The 12,746-nt window shown below is 51.3% G+C and overlaps 1 protein-coding gene across 1 annotated transcript in view; it reads right to left on the bottom strand.

Moving 5' to 3' along the window:
* Positions 1-3,505: 3,505 nt before the first annotated feature.
* The window catches only part of LOC121270789 (pro-neuregulin-3, membrane-bound isoform-like), a 598,214-nt gene continuing 588,973 nt past the window's right edge, over positions 3,506-12,746 (bottom strand). The window contains exons 9-10 of the mRNA XM_041176229.1: positions 4,107-4,292; positions 3,506-4,001 (exon numbers count right to left, since the gene is read on the bottom strand). Coding sequence (XP_041032163.1) covers positions 3,506-4,001; positions 4,107-4,292 — 682 coding nt within the window. The remainder of the gene's footprint in view (positions 4,002-4,106; positions 4,293-12,746) is intronic.

Raw genomic sequence — 12,746 nt, 5'->3', positions numbered from 1 at the left:
TAGAGTTTAGTGGTGTCTGTGTCTTTGTGTGTGAATGTGCGTATCTTAATTGGATTAAAGGCAGATGGTCTGGGTGCTGTGATGTATAGAACAAAGTAGGTTTAAAATAAACATGGGGAAGTTTAGAAACATAGGTGTCAAGTGGGAAATTTGCATTTTTAAATAAAGCATTCAAAAGAATGGGTGAAATCTTGAACTCAGCTAGAAAATGCAAAGCAATGTATCTATTTTTTCAGCTTACAAATAAAATTGGTGGGATGAAAGGATGTTATTGTTAGAAGAGGTAAAGGTAAAAGCCGAGTGAATCATTGGAAAATTTACATTGAAATAGAAAGATGTGTATAAAGGGGAAAGGAGATTGCGTGAGAGGCACAGGCATTTTAAGATCCATCAAGTGTGAGAACTCTCCAGTCTGTAAACCTAAAGTCTGTCTGCAAGGACCCAGGGCTGAAAGAAACTCATTTTCAATGTGACAGTCCAGGGTGTGCTCTGCCAGGTATCTATTTAAATCTATAAGTTTTACTGTTCCCTTAACGGGGATGTAACTGAGAGTCAGGTTATTAGGGGATTTTTGTAGTCATTGAAGTAGTAATTTTGTAGACGCATGTATATGCTTCCAATTTTTCTTGTATTAATAAATGTTTAATTTAGTTTTATAAAAAAAACCTCCCGTGACTTGGTCTTATTACGACTGAATTCAAAACCTCCATTTCGAAACATACAAATTGCAAAAATGGGTTATGACAGTAGTTCCAAGTTTTCCTCTGGAATTTAATCAACCCCAGCCTTCACCATCGGCTGTGTCGAAATATACTCACACGGACTCTCACTGGGGTATGGGTCCCACACACTGACTCTCACTGGGGTACGGGTCCCACACACACTGACTCTCACTGGAGTACAGGTCCCACACACACTGACTCTCATTGGGGTACGGGTCCCACACACACTGACTCTCACTGGGGTATGGGTTCCACACACACTGATTCTCACTGGAGTACCGGTCCCACGCAGACTGATTCTCACTGGGGTATGGGGTCCACACACGCTGATTCTCATTGGAGTACGGGTCCCACACACACTGACTCTCACTGGGGTACGGGGTCCACACACACTGATTCTCACTGGGGTACGGGTCCCACACACATTGACTCTCACTGAAGTACGGGTCCCACACACACTGACTCTCACTGAGGTACGGGTTCCACACACACTGACTCTCACTGAGGTACAGTCCCACACACACTGACTCTCACTGGGGTACAGTCCCACACACACTGACTCTCACTGGGGTACAGTCCCACACACACTGACTCTCACTGGGGTATGAGTTCGACAATACGTCAGGAATTCACCATGGTGGGTTTTGGCAGTTTGTTCCCCAATTAGGAGAGTACATGCTGATCTTATTCTTATCCATATTGACACCTGGAGCCTGTGGCACAGAGTCTTGTGTCGTGACCCCCAACACTCACTTCTCTTTGAGGCAGTGACTCGCCACTTCCAGCTTCCTGTTCATGTTACTGTGAGTCATCGCGGGTTCAAAATCCTGGAACTCCCTTCCTAACAGCACTGTGGGTGCACCTACACCCCATGGACTGCAGCAGTTCAAGAAGGCAGCTCACCACCACCTTCTCAAGGGCAATTAGGGGTGGACAATAAATGCTGGCCCAGCCAGCTAAGCCCACATTCTTGTCATGTAAAAGAGAAATTGTCAGCAAGAAACATTCGGAGCAACACCAAAGGTAAAGGCAGAATGGAAGAGGCTCAAAGAAGATTTTTCAATTATTTTTAATCCATACATCATGGGATCCAACAAGTTTGTGTAATGAATGGGCCCTGATCACCTGCACTGACTGGTCAAATCATCCTAACAAGGTTCGTGAGATCGCAGGCTCTGCAGAGTCCCGGTGATATCTGAAGCCTTGTGATGGAATGGGGGTGGCTGGGGAGGTGTGGAACTCAGCCTTCATGATGGCGAGGGTATGGATGTGGAGGAGGGGAGGGAGAGGGCACGGGATGGGGATGTGGGGGGAGAGGGTGGGGTAACAAATGTTTGGGGAGGGAGGGGAGAAGGGGAAATTATGTTTGGGGAGGGCTAGGGAGGTTGGAGGCGGTGGGGGAGGGGGGATGCCAGGGGAGGGTGGGATTGACATGGTGGGGGAGGGGTGATACTGGGACAGGGAGGCGGTGGGGGAGGAGGATGCTGGGAGAGGGAGGCGGTGGGGGAGGGGGATGTTGGGAGAGGGAGCTGGTGGGGGTGGGGGCTAGCTAGGGGAGGGGAATTGGGATGGTGGCGGAGTGGTTGCCAGGGGAGTAGGGATGGCGGTCTGGGAGTGCAGTGTTTACACTGATTGAGTCTCAATGCTGGAATGATGTTCAATTAAGTACATACATGAAGCCCATTCTGTGCTGGTTCCTCCTGACTATTGGGGCTCTTACAGCGACTGTTCATAACTATCTGCCTCCAGCACTTGACTGATCACATCTGATGCTCTGGATAACTGACCTCGAGTTGAACATTCAGCTCAAGCTAGATGCGCCTCGATGGGGTGACCCAGGCACTATCACTGGGCCTTGATGGACCAACATTACTCATAGACCAAGGTCTTTGCAGGCACACACCATTGGAGAACAACACGCATACAACACTTTATACTGGGGTTTCCAGGGTTACCCAGCAGGGGTACAGCACTGTTGTACTGGGGTTTCCAGGGTTACCCAGCAGGGGTACAGCACTGATATACTGGGGTTTCCAGGGTTACCCAGCAGGGTTACAGAACTGTTGTGCTGGGGTTTCCAGGGTTACCCAGCACGGGTACAGAACTGTTGGGCTGGGGTTTCCAGAGTTGCCCATAAGGGGTACAGCACTGTTATACTGGGGTTTCCAGGGTTGCCCAGCAGGAGCAGAGTGCTGCTTTATGGGGGAGGAGGGGGAGGCAGTTATTTTCTCAGCACAGAAGCTTTATCATTCATTCAACATCTCTGGACAGGTGGTGGCCATTTCAGAACTTTCCATTCAACAAGATCCAGACATTAATCCCACTCTGGGTTCCAGTTGATCAGCTGGAGTGTGCATCATACAACAGTCTAGGAGTGTGTTAGTCACCTGCTGGTCTAACTCTCTCTGTCCCATATAGCTTTATACCCAAGACCTGACCAATCAGAATGGCAGTGAAATGTCCAATAGACAGTTTAGTTTTTGAATGTGAGGTTGTGTGGCAGAGAAGGAGCTGACACGCCCTTTAATCCCGATGACATTCAGTGAAATACAGCCATACACACAGCCATTGGGAATAATAGGCACTAAGATCTTCACCAGAACAAAAGAAAAGTTATTTGATAAAACAATACAAAATAGTTTCCATAAACCACTATGGGAGCAACTGACTATTTGGTTTCTAATTAAATGCTTTAAATAAATGCATATAAATAATTTCTCTTTTTTTCTTATTCTCTCCTTCGCCCGGTTTCACAATGTGATGAAAGTACAGATACCAGAATGTCACTTTCCTAAATTGCAGTCTCTGTACTGTTCTTGTCTCACCAGAAATGGCACCTCCTCAGCAGAAACCACTGGCAGAAATGCCGTATTTTCACTTGCCCGCTCCTCACACTCGTTGATCAGTTCATAGTCCTCGGCCTTTTGACTGGCATACGTCAAGATCTGAATCTGTTGCTGTGCATTCTGAAGCAACATCTCCACTTGCTGACTCTCTGCTCCATGGACTGGGCTGTTGGGTGTGTTGGCAGTAACCAGCTCGGGACAGCAGGACTGAGGGTGACGATCGGGGCTGTCGGACTCCGGATCCTTCACCTGGACCTGGACACAACTCTTCTCTCCCATCGACGGGGTTACAGGAACTGAACCTGCCCAGCAATGAGGAACCACTCCTTTATCTTTAAACTCCAAAGCGCAAAGCTGGATAGCCCTGTGGGACGGCGCGGGATGCATAACATTAAGAGAATTTTCGGGAGATTTCCAACAAGTGACTGAAGGTCTAAAAAGTAATAAGAATTGGTGAAAATAAATCAGGCAGTCGGCAATAAGTCCTCACAGCGAGAAGGGACAATCAGACAGGGAACCAACAAAATCAGGCACCTACCCTTTGTTGTCTAAGCAATCCTTGGTTGAAGCTTGAATCTGGCTATTTGTACTGGGAGACTTTGAGTCTGGGGGTTCTACAACCGCACTCAGTGAACCCTGTGTTAAAAGTGCTGTTGGTCCTGGACTGACCTTCGATGACAATCTGCCCAGTTGCCTCGGACTAAGGGATGAGGATGGACAATACCTGTGGGAAATTAGAGTGGTCACATGGTTACAGAATGTTTAAATCAGTGATCAATCCTGGGTCCAAACTCTGGTAACCATGGTAAAGTGCAGAGAATGGTGGAATCCTGGAATCTCTGTCCCTATGGCAATGCATCCCCAATATTCCCCTCACTGGCCTTTGCTACCTGTCCTGGTTTTTCAGCCACTGGGAGTCTGCTGACACTGCCTGTGCCTGTATAACTCCGGTCATGTGCCATTGTTGCTGTCAGAGTGCTGGAATTTCTCATTCCCTCCCTGATCCACCAGACCAAGACGATGCACAGATGGTGAGGAGGGACGGGGCAGCTCTGAGGGGCAACAGAGCTGCTGACCACCATTGGGTATCTCCACTACGTTTTGCTGTTCATTCCACAACTCGCAAGTTGCAAATCCCAAAGTGCAGGTAAACAATGAGAACCCCCAGGATTTGCCATGAACGGCTGCAGGCAGTCCTGGGCTGTTAACACAGTGAACCCTTCTCATCATCACCTCTGAACCATTAGCTAGGAAGTGAGAAGCAGTGTGTGTCATTACATCACAGTTAAACTGGGGCTCCCTCCCTTAGACATTCTAATAGTGTTTAAATCACATCAAAAAATGACTCTTGCTGCCTGACTACCCAGACTCCAGATCCTATTTGCAATGTGTTGATTTGCCAAATGTCAAGGCAATTGTTTTCTCTTTTGCCAGTCTAATTTTACTGATGGTGTTTACTATTTTTTTCTTGCTTTTATTTTCACCACTTATGGTTCGATTGAGCTGCTTCTTGGGATGAGGCCAGCTATTTGCAGGGCTGCACATGTCTCTGTGCAGCATCAGGATGAAGAGGGACTAGTTATCAGGATTGAGGCTGCATGAGGCAGATTGTGCAGAGTCACTGTTACCCAGGTAACTGATTCCACATCCTGGTACACCCGCTGAGTACAGGAGTCTGTAATGTGTCTACTCTGGTTTTCAATTCATCCCCTTTATATCAAATCCTTCAGCTACACAACCCCTGCAAATGGCTGGCAAATACCCAAATTAACCTTGAAGCATGATAAAAACTGAAACAGTATTTGCCTTCAGATAAACAGCTATTGAAACTGAGGGAGCTTCACTCTGTATCTAACCCCGTGCTGTACCTGTCCTGGGAGTGTTTCATGGGGACAGCGCAGAGGGAGGTTTACTCTGTATCTAACCCCGTGCTATACCTGTCTGGGAGTGTTTGATGGGGACAGTGTAGAGGGAGCTTTACTCTGTACCTAACCCTGTGCTCTACCCGTCCTGGGAGTGTTTGATGGGGACAGTGTAGAGGGAGGTTTACTCTGTATCTAACCCCGTGCTGTACCTGTCCTGGGAGTGTTTCATGGGGACAGCGCAGAGGGAGGTTTACTCTGTACCTAACCCCGTGCTATACCTGTCTGGGAGTGTTTGATGGGGACAGTGTAGAGGGAGCTTTACTCTGTACCTAACCCTGTGCTCTACCCGTCCTGGGAGTGTTTGATGGGGACAGTGTAGAGGGAGGTTTACTCTGTATCTAACCCCGTGCTGTACCTGTCTGGGAGTGTTTGATGGGGACGGTGTAGAGGAAGCTTTACTCTGTACCTAACCCCGTGCTGTACCCGTCCTGGGAACGTTTGATGGGGACAGTGTAGAGGGAGCTTTACTCTGTACCTAACCCCGTGCTGTACCTGTCCTGGGAGTGTTTGATGGGACAGTGTAGAGAGAGCTTTACTCTGTATCTAACCCTGTGCTGTACCTGTCCTGGGAGTGTTTGATGGGACAGTGTAGAGGGAGCTTTACTCTGTATCTAACCCCGTGCTGTACCTGTCCTGGGAACGTTTGATGGGGACAGTGTAGAGGGAGCTTTACTCTGTATCTAACCCCGTGCTGTACCTGTCCTGGGAGTGTTTGATGGGGACAGTGTAGAGGGAGATTTACTCTGTATCTAACCCTGTGCTGTACCTGTCCTGGGAGTGTTTGATGGGGACAGTGTAGAGGGAGATTTACTCTGTATCTAACCCCATGCTGTACCTGCCCTGGGAGTGTTTGATGGGGACGGTGTAGAGAGAGCTTTACTCTGTATCTAACCCCACGCTGTACCTGTCCTGGGAGGGTTTGATGGGGACAGTGTAGAGGGAGCTTTACTCTGTATCTAACCCTGTGCTGTACCTGTCCTGGGAGTGTTTGATGGGGACAGTGTAGAGGGAACTTTACTCTGTACCTAACCCTGTGCTCTACCCGTCCTGGGAGTGTTTGATGGGGACGGTGTAGAGGGAGCTTTACTCTGTATCTAACCCCGTGCTGTACCTGTCCTGGGAGTGTTTGATGGGGACAGTGTAGAGGGAGCTTTACTCTGTATCTAACCCCGTGCTGTACCTGTCCTGGGAGTGTTTGATGGGGACAGTGTAGAGGGAACTTTACTCTGTATCTAACCCTGCGCTCTACCCGTCCTGGGAGTGATTGATGGGGACGGTGTAGAGAGAGCTTTACTCTGTACCTAACCCTGTGCTCTACCCGTCCTGGGAGTGATTGATGGGGACGGTGTAGAGAGAGCTTTACTCTGTATCTAACCCTGTGCTGTACCTGTCCTGGGAGTGTTTGATGGGGACAGTGTAGAGGGAGCTTTACTCTGTATCTAACCCCGTGCTGTACCTGTCCTGGGAACGTTTGATGGGGACAGTGTAGAGAGAGCTTTACTCTGTATCTAACCCCACGCTGTACCTGTCCTGGGAGTGTTTGATGGGAACAGTGTAGAGGGAGATTTACTCTGTATCTAACCCCGTGCTGTACCCATCCTGGGAGTGTTTGATGGGGACGGTGTAGAGGGAGCTTTACTCTGTACCTAACCCCGTGCTGTACCCATCCTGGGAGTGTTTGATCGGGACAGTGTTGAGGGGGGCTTTACTCTGTATCTAACCCCGTGCTGTACCTGTCCTGGGAGTGTTTGATCGGGACAGTGTTGAGGGGGGCTTTACTCTGTATCTAACCCTGTGCTTTACCTGTCCTGGGAGGTTTTTTTTTATTTATTCATGGGATATGGGCTTCGCTGGCTTGTTCAGCATTTATTGAACATCCCCAATTGCTCTTGAGAAGGTGGTGGTGAGCTGCCTTCTTGAGCCGCTGCAGTCCATGTGGTGTAGGTACACCCACAGTGCTGTTAAGAGGGAGTTCCAGGATTTTGATCCAGTGACAGTGAAGGAACGGTGATATATTTCCAAGTCAGGATGGTGAGTGGCTTGGAGGGGAACTTCCAGGTGGTGGTGTTTCATTTATCTGATGCCCTTGTATTTCTAGATGGTAGCAGTCGTGGGTTTGGAAGGTGCTGTCTAAGGAGCCTTGGTGAATCTATGGATTCTCTACCACACAAGGTTGTGGAGGACAAGTCACTGAATATATTTAAGAAGGAAATAGTTTTCTGGATGCTAAAGGCATCAAGGGCGATGGGGAGAGAGCGAGAGTGTAACGTTCAGATAGAGGATCAGCCACGATCATACTGAATGGTGGAGCCGGCTCGAAGGGCCGAATGGCCTACCCCTGCTCCTATTTTCTGTGGCCAGGATTGTACATTGGCTGGTTGGAGCAGGCAGGAACTCGACCGCCGCCTGCGATTGGCTCCGCGCCGCCATTTTATGAAGGCGGGCCAATTAAGGCCGCATTACGCCCAGCGTAATACACGTCTCCGGTATCAGCGTGAAGGGGCGGGCGGGGGCTGGAGCTCAATGTCCGCCGGGTTCGATGGTGACCGGCAGCCATCTGAAGGCTGCCATTGACTCGGAGAACGTCAGTGCTGAACACGGCAGGGCGGGAGGGCAGGTCGGTGGGGCTGTCGGCCCCGAGGTTTTCCGATGAGTGTCTCAATGCCCTCCTGGAGGAGGTGGCAGCATCGCCGGGATGTACTTGTCCCCAGGAACAGGAGGAGGAGGCTCCCCAACCTCACCAAAAATGCCTGGGAGGAGGTAGCATCCAGGGTCAGCTCCCATGATGTGGTGAGGCGCCCATGGGTGCAGTGCCGCAAGCGGCTAAATGACCTCCTGCGATCGGGGAGGGTGAGTACCGTGTTGGCATGGGTCACTTAGCACAGCAGTTAGGAGCGGCCCCCCCCCCAATCCCTCCCCACCCCTCGGACTTCAGAGTTCTTAGAGTGTGAGTGGCAAATGTCAATGAGGCAGCATCTGTGCAAGGTCTGCTTAAACTAAGAGCCAAGGGTCACGAATTGGCTGAGCCCTACGAGGTATCCCTCAGGTGGAGTTGGCCAAGCTGCAGTGGTGCTGCGGGTACAGGGTGGACTAATCAGTGCTCCTCTCTCCTTTCAGGAGAAGACATCCCATAACAATGCAGAAAGGTTGCAGACTGGCGGAGGACCAGCTCACCTTTCTAATCTTGTCCAGATACGAGCAGGAGGCCCTGCAGCTGGAGAGGCAACATGTGCCTAGGTCAACCGGCCGTGGTGAGATTGGGGTGCCACAGGGAGGTAACACTGCAGTGCACTGAGGTCAGAATGTCTGTCATTGCAAGCCTTCCAAGTTGCCTCTATATTGATGTGAGCCTTGAACATGGAATCCCCACTGATAATGAAAAGGCAAGGGCACCCTGATCTGGGTGCCAGGCGTGCACAGTGCCAGTGTAATGACTTCAACTAATGACATGTCCTTGCTCTTCCTTTCAGGCTCACCAGAAGCCGGTTGGGGCGAGGAGCCTGAAGGCCCCCCTGCTCACCCCAGAGGACACAGAGGATAGAAACACACCAGCATCACACCCTCTCAGCCAGGCAGGTACCAGCGCAGATACCGGCACCTCAGTGGGCATTAGATCGGCGGATAGTATCTTGGTGCACATTGGTGAGGGAATTTCACTCTCACTTGAGGTGCAGGCGGAGGCAGAGAGTGCCCAGGGCACCAGCTGTCAGAGGACGGCTGGGGACCAGGACGATGCTCAGTCGGTGGCTGATGATGAGCCTCTGGAGTCGTCCATTAGGCAGCAGATGCTGGATGTCCAGCAGGGTGTGTGGGAGGATCTGGCAGAGATACATGAGGGAATGCATGCCATGGTCTCCGTTGTGGAGGACTCCACACGGAGCATGAGCAATGCGTTGACCCTCATGTCCGAGCGCACAGCCTCCTCCATGGACAGAGTGTCGACTCTCATGGAGAGGCTCCTCCAGGAGATCAATCAGGGGTTCCTGGGAATGTGCTCTGGCCTGCAAGCCCTCACACCGGCAATGATCTCAGGTGGTCAGTGCCAGTGTGGGAAATGGACTGAGCACCCAGTATCCCAGCTCGGTGCCCATCCATCAATGGTGAGCAGGGAGGTCCAAAGCAACCTGATGTTGGCGCACAAGCTGCTCCTTGTCTCTCGGGCTCCTCTTAGGGTGCTCCGGATGAGGGCAGCAGATCCTTCCCCCCTCTGCCAGTGACCATGGCACCCGATGAGGCTGGAATGACTGGGGAGATGCCAGCCGTGGCACTGGCCACTCCCTCCCAGGCAGGGGCAGCACAGGCTCCACGGGCCAGAGGACGCCTGCCAAGGTCATCAAGGCCAACAGGGCAGCAGAGTGGGCAGGCTGTCTCTAATGCCAGTGCCAGTGAAAGGGGAGCACCTAGACGTAGCACCCGCAAACTTAAAGCACCTTAGGCACACACGGGCTTATCACTAGTGATATTATTTTGCCCCGCTTTTAAGTTAGTTATTAGTAGGTGTGATGGAGAGCACTTTTCCGTTTAATTTGTGTTATGTATGCAAGGCACCTCACCAGTAAATGTGTTTGTGTTCAACAAGCCTCTGGGCACTTCATTCGTTCTGTAGGTGCAGGGTAACCCATGATGTTATGAGTGACTTGTTTGTCATTGAGCTTTATTGAAATGGCACATTGTGCATATTGTTCACCAAGCAAATATTCCTGTCAGGTATGGAGCCTGCAGTCCTGGCAAGTGTTGGAGGCTCATCTTTGGTAGCTAGCTGAAAGAGTGTTGGATCAAAGCCTCCCGGGTGTTCCTGCCTCCCTGGATGTTACCCAGGTCAGTGTCTATCCCCTCAGCGTTCTCCTGACCGTGCTCGTCCTCGGACTCACCAATGGACTCATTGCCTACTGTCAGAGCAGCTGCTTCAGCATCTTCTTCCTCCAGTGCGTCCCCCCTTTCCAGCACCAGATTGTGGAGAGTGCAGCATGCAACCACTATCAGTGACACATGACCTGGGGGGTATTGCAGTGTGGCCCCCTGAATGGTCCAGGAAGCGCACCTTGGAGACCGATGGTTCTCTCTACTACAGCCCTTGTGGAGGAATGGCTCCTATTGTAAAGCTGCTCTGCCTCTGTTCTTGAATGGCAGAGAGGCGTCATGAGCCACCTTTGGAGGGGAGAGCCCTTGTCACCCAGCAACCATCCATCCAGTCGGGCTGGAGCACTGAAGAGCCCCGGCACCTGGGAGTGTCTCAGGATGTAGGCATCATGGGAGCTGCCTGGGTACCTTGCGCAGACTTGCAGAATCTGCATCCTGTGGTCACACAAAACTTGCATGTTCATGGAGTGGAAGCCTTTCCTGTTGACAAAGACACCCGGCTGACCTGCTGGTGCCTTGATGGCCACATGTGTGCAGTGTACAGCACCCTGGACATGGGGGAAGCCAGCAATGGCCGTGAAGCCTCTGGCTCGCTGTGTCTGGCTGGGCTCGTCCATGCGGTAGTGATTGAAAGTCAATGCCCACCTGAACAGAGCGTCTGTCACCAGCTTGACACAACTGTGGACAGCTGATTGGGACACTCCACAAAGATCACCCATTGACCTCTGAAAAGAGCTGGAGTTATAGAAGTTGAGGGCCACTGTGACCTTCAGAGCCACTGGCATGGGGTGTCCACCCACACAGTTGGAGCTGATCTCAGGCCCAATCATCTGACAGATGGAGGTCCCTGTCTCCCTGGAGAGGCGGAGCCTCCTTCAGCATTGCACCTCGGACATATTGAAGTAGCTGCATCACCGCCTGTAAACCCTGGCGGCAGGATAGTGGCATCTTCTGCGACCCCTTCCACTTGGACTTCCTGCTGGCCCTGCGCCCCTTGTGCCTGTACCTGTACTCCACAGGTCCCTCCCCTGGAGGTTGAATAGCGGCACCTGGCCTCCTCTCCCTTCTGCTCCTCTCTTCCTCCTCAGAGGAGGTGCCTCCAGCGGAGCCCACAATCCCCATTACCAGGGTAAGGGAAGGCTGCCTGATATCTGGAAGGCCCCAAGTGGTATGGCTCCTCCTCCGGAGTCCTGAACTGAAGCCTGTTATTTTTGTCAAAGCAGCTCTGAAGTGAAATGAAGATGCCCTGTTCAAACAAGCAAGCAGCAGCAAGCAATAATCTACAGTACTAACAACTCACATTCGCGAGCCCACTCACCCATCTTATCCCACCCGTGGGTGAGGTTTTTGAAAATGCGGCCTACCCGCTTGCCCGTTGTGCCCATGCGACGCCCTGGAAATCGCCCGGGCAGCATAAAATCAAAGACAGTTGGCGCCTCAAGGACCTTAACCGGCCCATTAATTAATGGCGGGCGTGCCTCCATCCTCATTGAGTGCCCCCCTTCTGAAATATTGTGATGGTGCGCGGTGACTGACGGACGCACGCCCGACATCATCGCTCATCATTGCATGTTCTGGCAGGTCAGGCCTGCGCCTGCACACCAAATATAAAATCCTGGCCTATGTTTCTATGTTCCTGCAGTGCACCTTGTGAATGGTACACACGCTGCTGTCCCTGTGCGTCGACGGTGGAGGGAGTGACTGTTTGTGGATGTGGTGCCGATCAAGCGGGGCTGCTTTGTCCTGGATGGTGTCGGGCTTCTGCAGTGTTGTGGGAGCGGCACTCATCCAGGCAAGTTGAGAGTATTCCATCAGACTCCTGACTTGTGCCTCGCAGATGGTGGACAGGCTTTGGGGAGTCAGGGGAGTTACTTTCCACAGATTTACCAGCCTATGAGCTGCTCTTGTTGCCACGGTATTTATATGACTAGTCCAGTTCAGTTTCTGGTCAATGGTAACCCCCAGGATGTTGATGGTGGAGCATTCAGCAATGGTAGTGCCACTGAATGTCAAGGGGTAATGGTTAGATTCTCTCTTGTCCAGGTCTTGCTGCATTTGGACATGGACTGCTTCACCATCTGAGGAGTCGCAAATGGTGCTGAACATTGTGCAATCATCAGCGAACATCCCCACTCCTGACCTTATGATGGAAGGAAGGTCATTGATGAAGATGGTTGGGCCCAGGATACTAACCTGAGGGACTCCTGCAGTACTGCCCTGGGACTGAGATGATTGACCTCCAACAACCACAACCTTCTTCCTTTGTGCTACGTATGTCTCCAATCAGCGGAGAGGTTTCCCCCGATTCCCATTGGCTCCGGCTTTGCTAGGGCTCCTTGATGCCACACTCTGTCAAATGCTGCCTCGATGCCAGGGGCAGCCACAGCTCTGGA

The sequence above is a fragment of the Carcharodon carcharias genome, chromosome 28 (genome assembly GCF_017639515.1).
Source record: "Carcharodon carcharias isolate sCarCar2 chromosome 28, sCarCar2.pri, whole genome shotgun sequence".
NCBI classification, from domain to species: domain Eukaryota; kingdom Metazoa; phylum Chordata; class Chondrichthyes; order Lamniformes; family Lamnidae; genus Carcharodon; species Carcharodon carcharias.
This window is presented reverse-complemented; position numbering and strand designations above follow the sequence as displayed.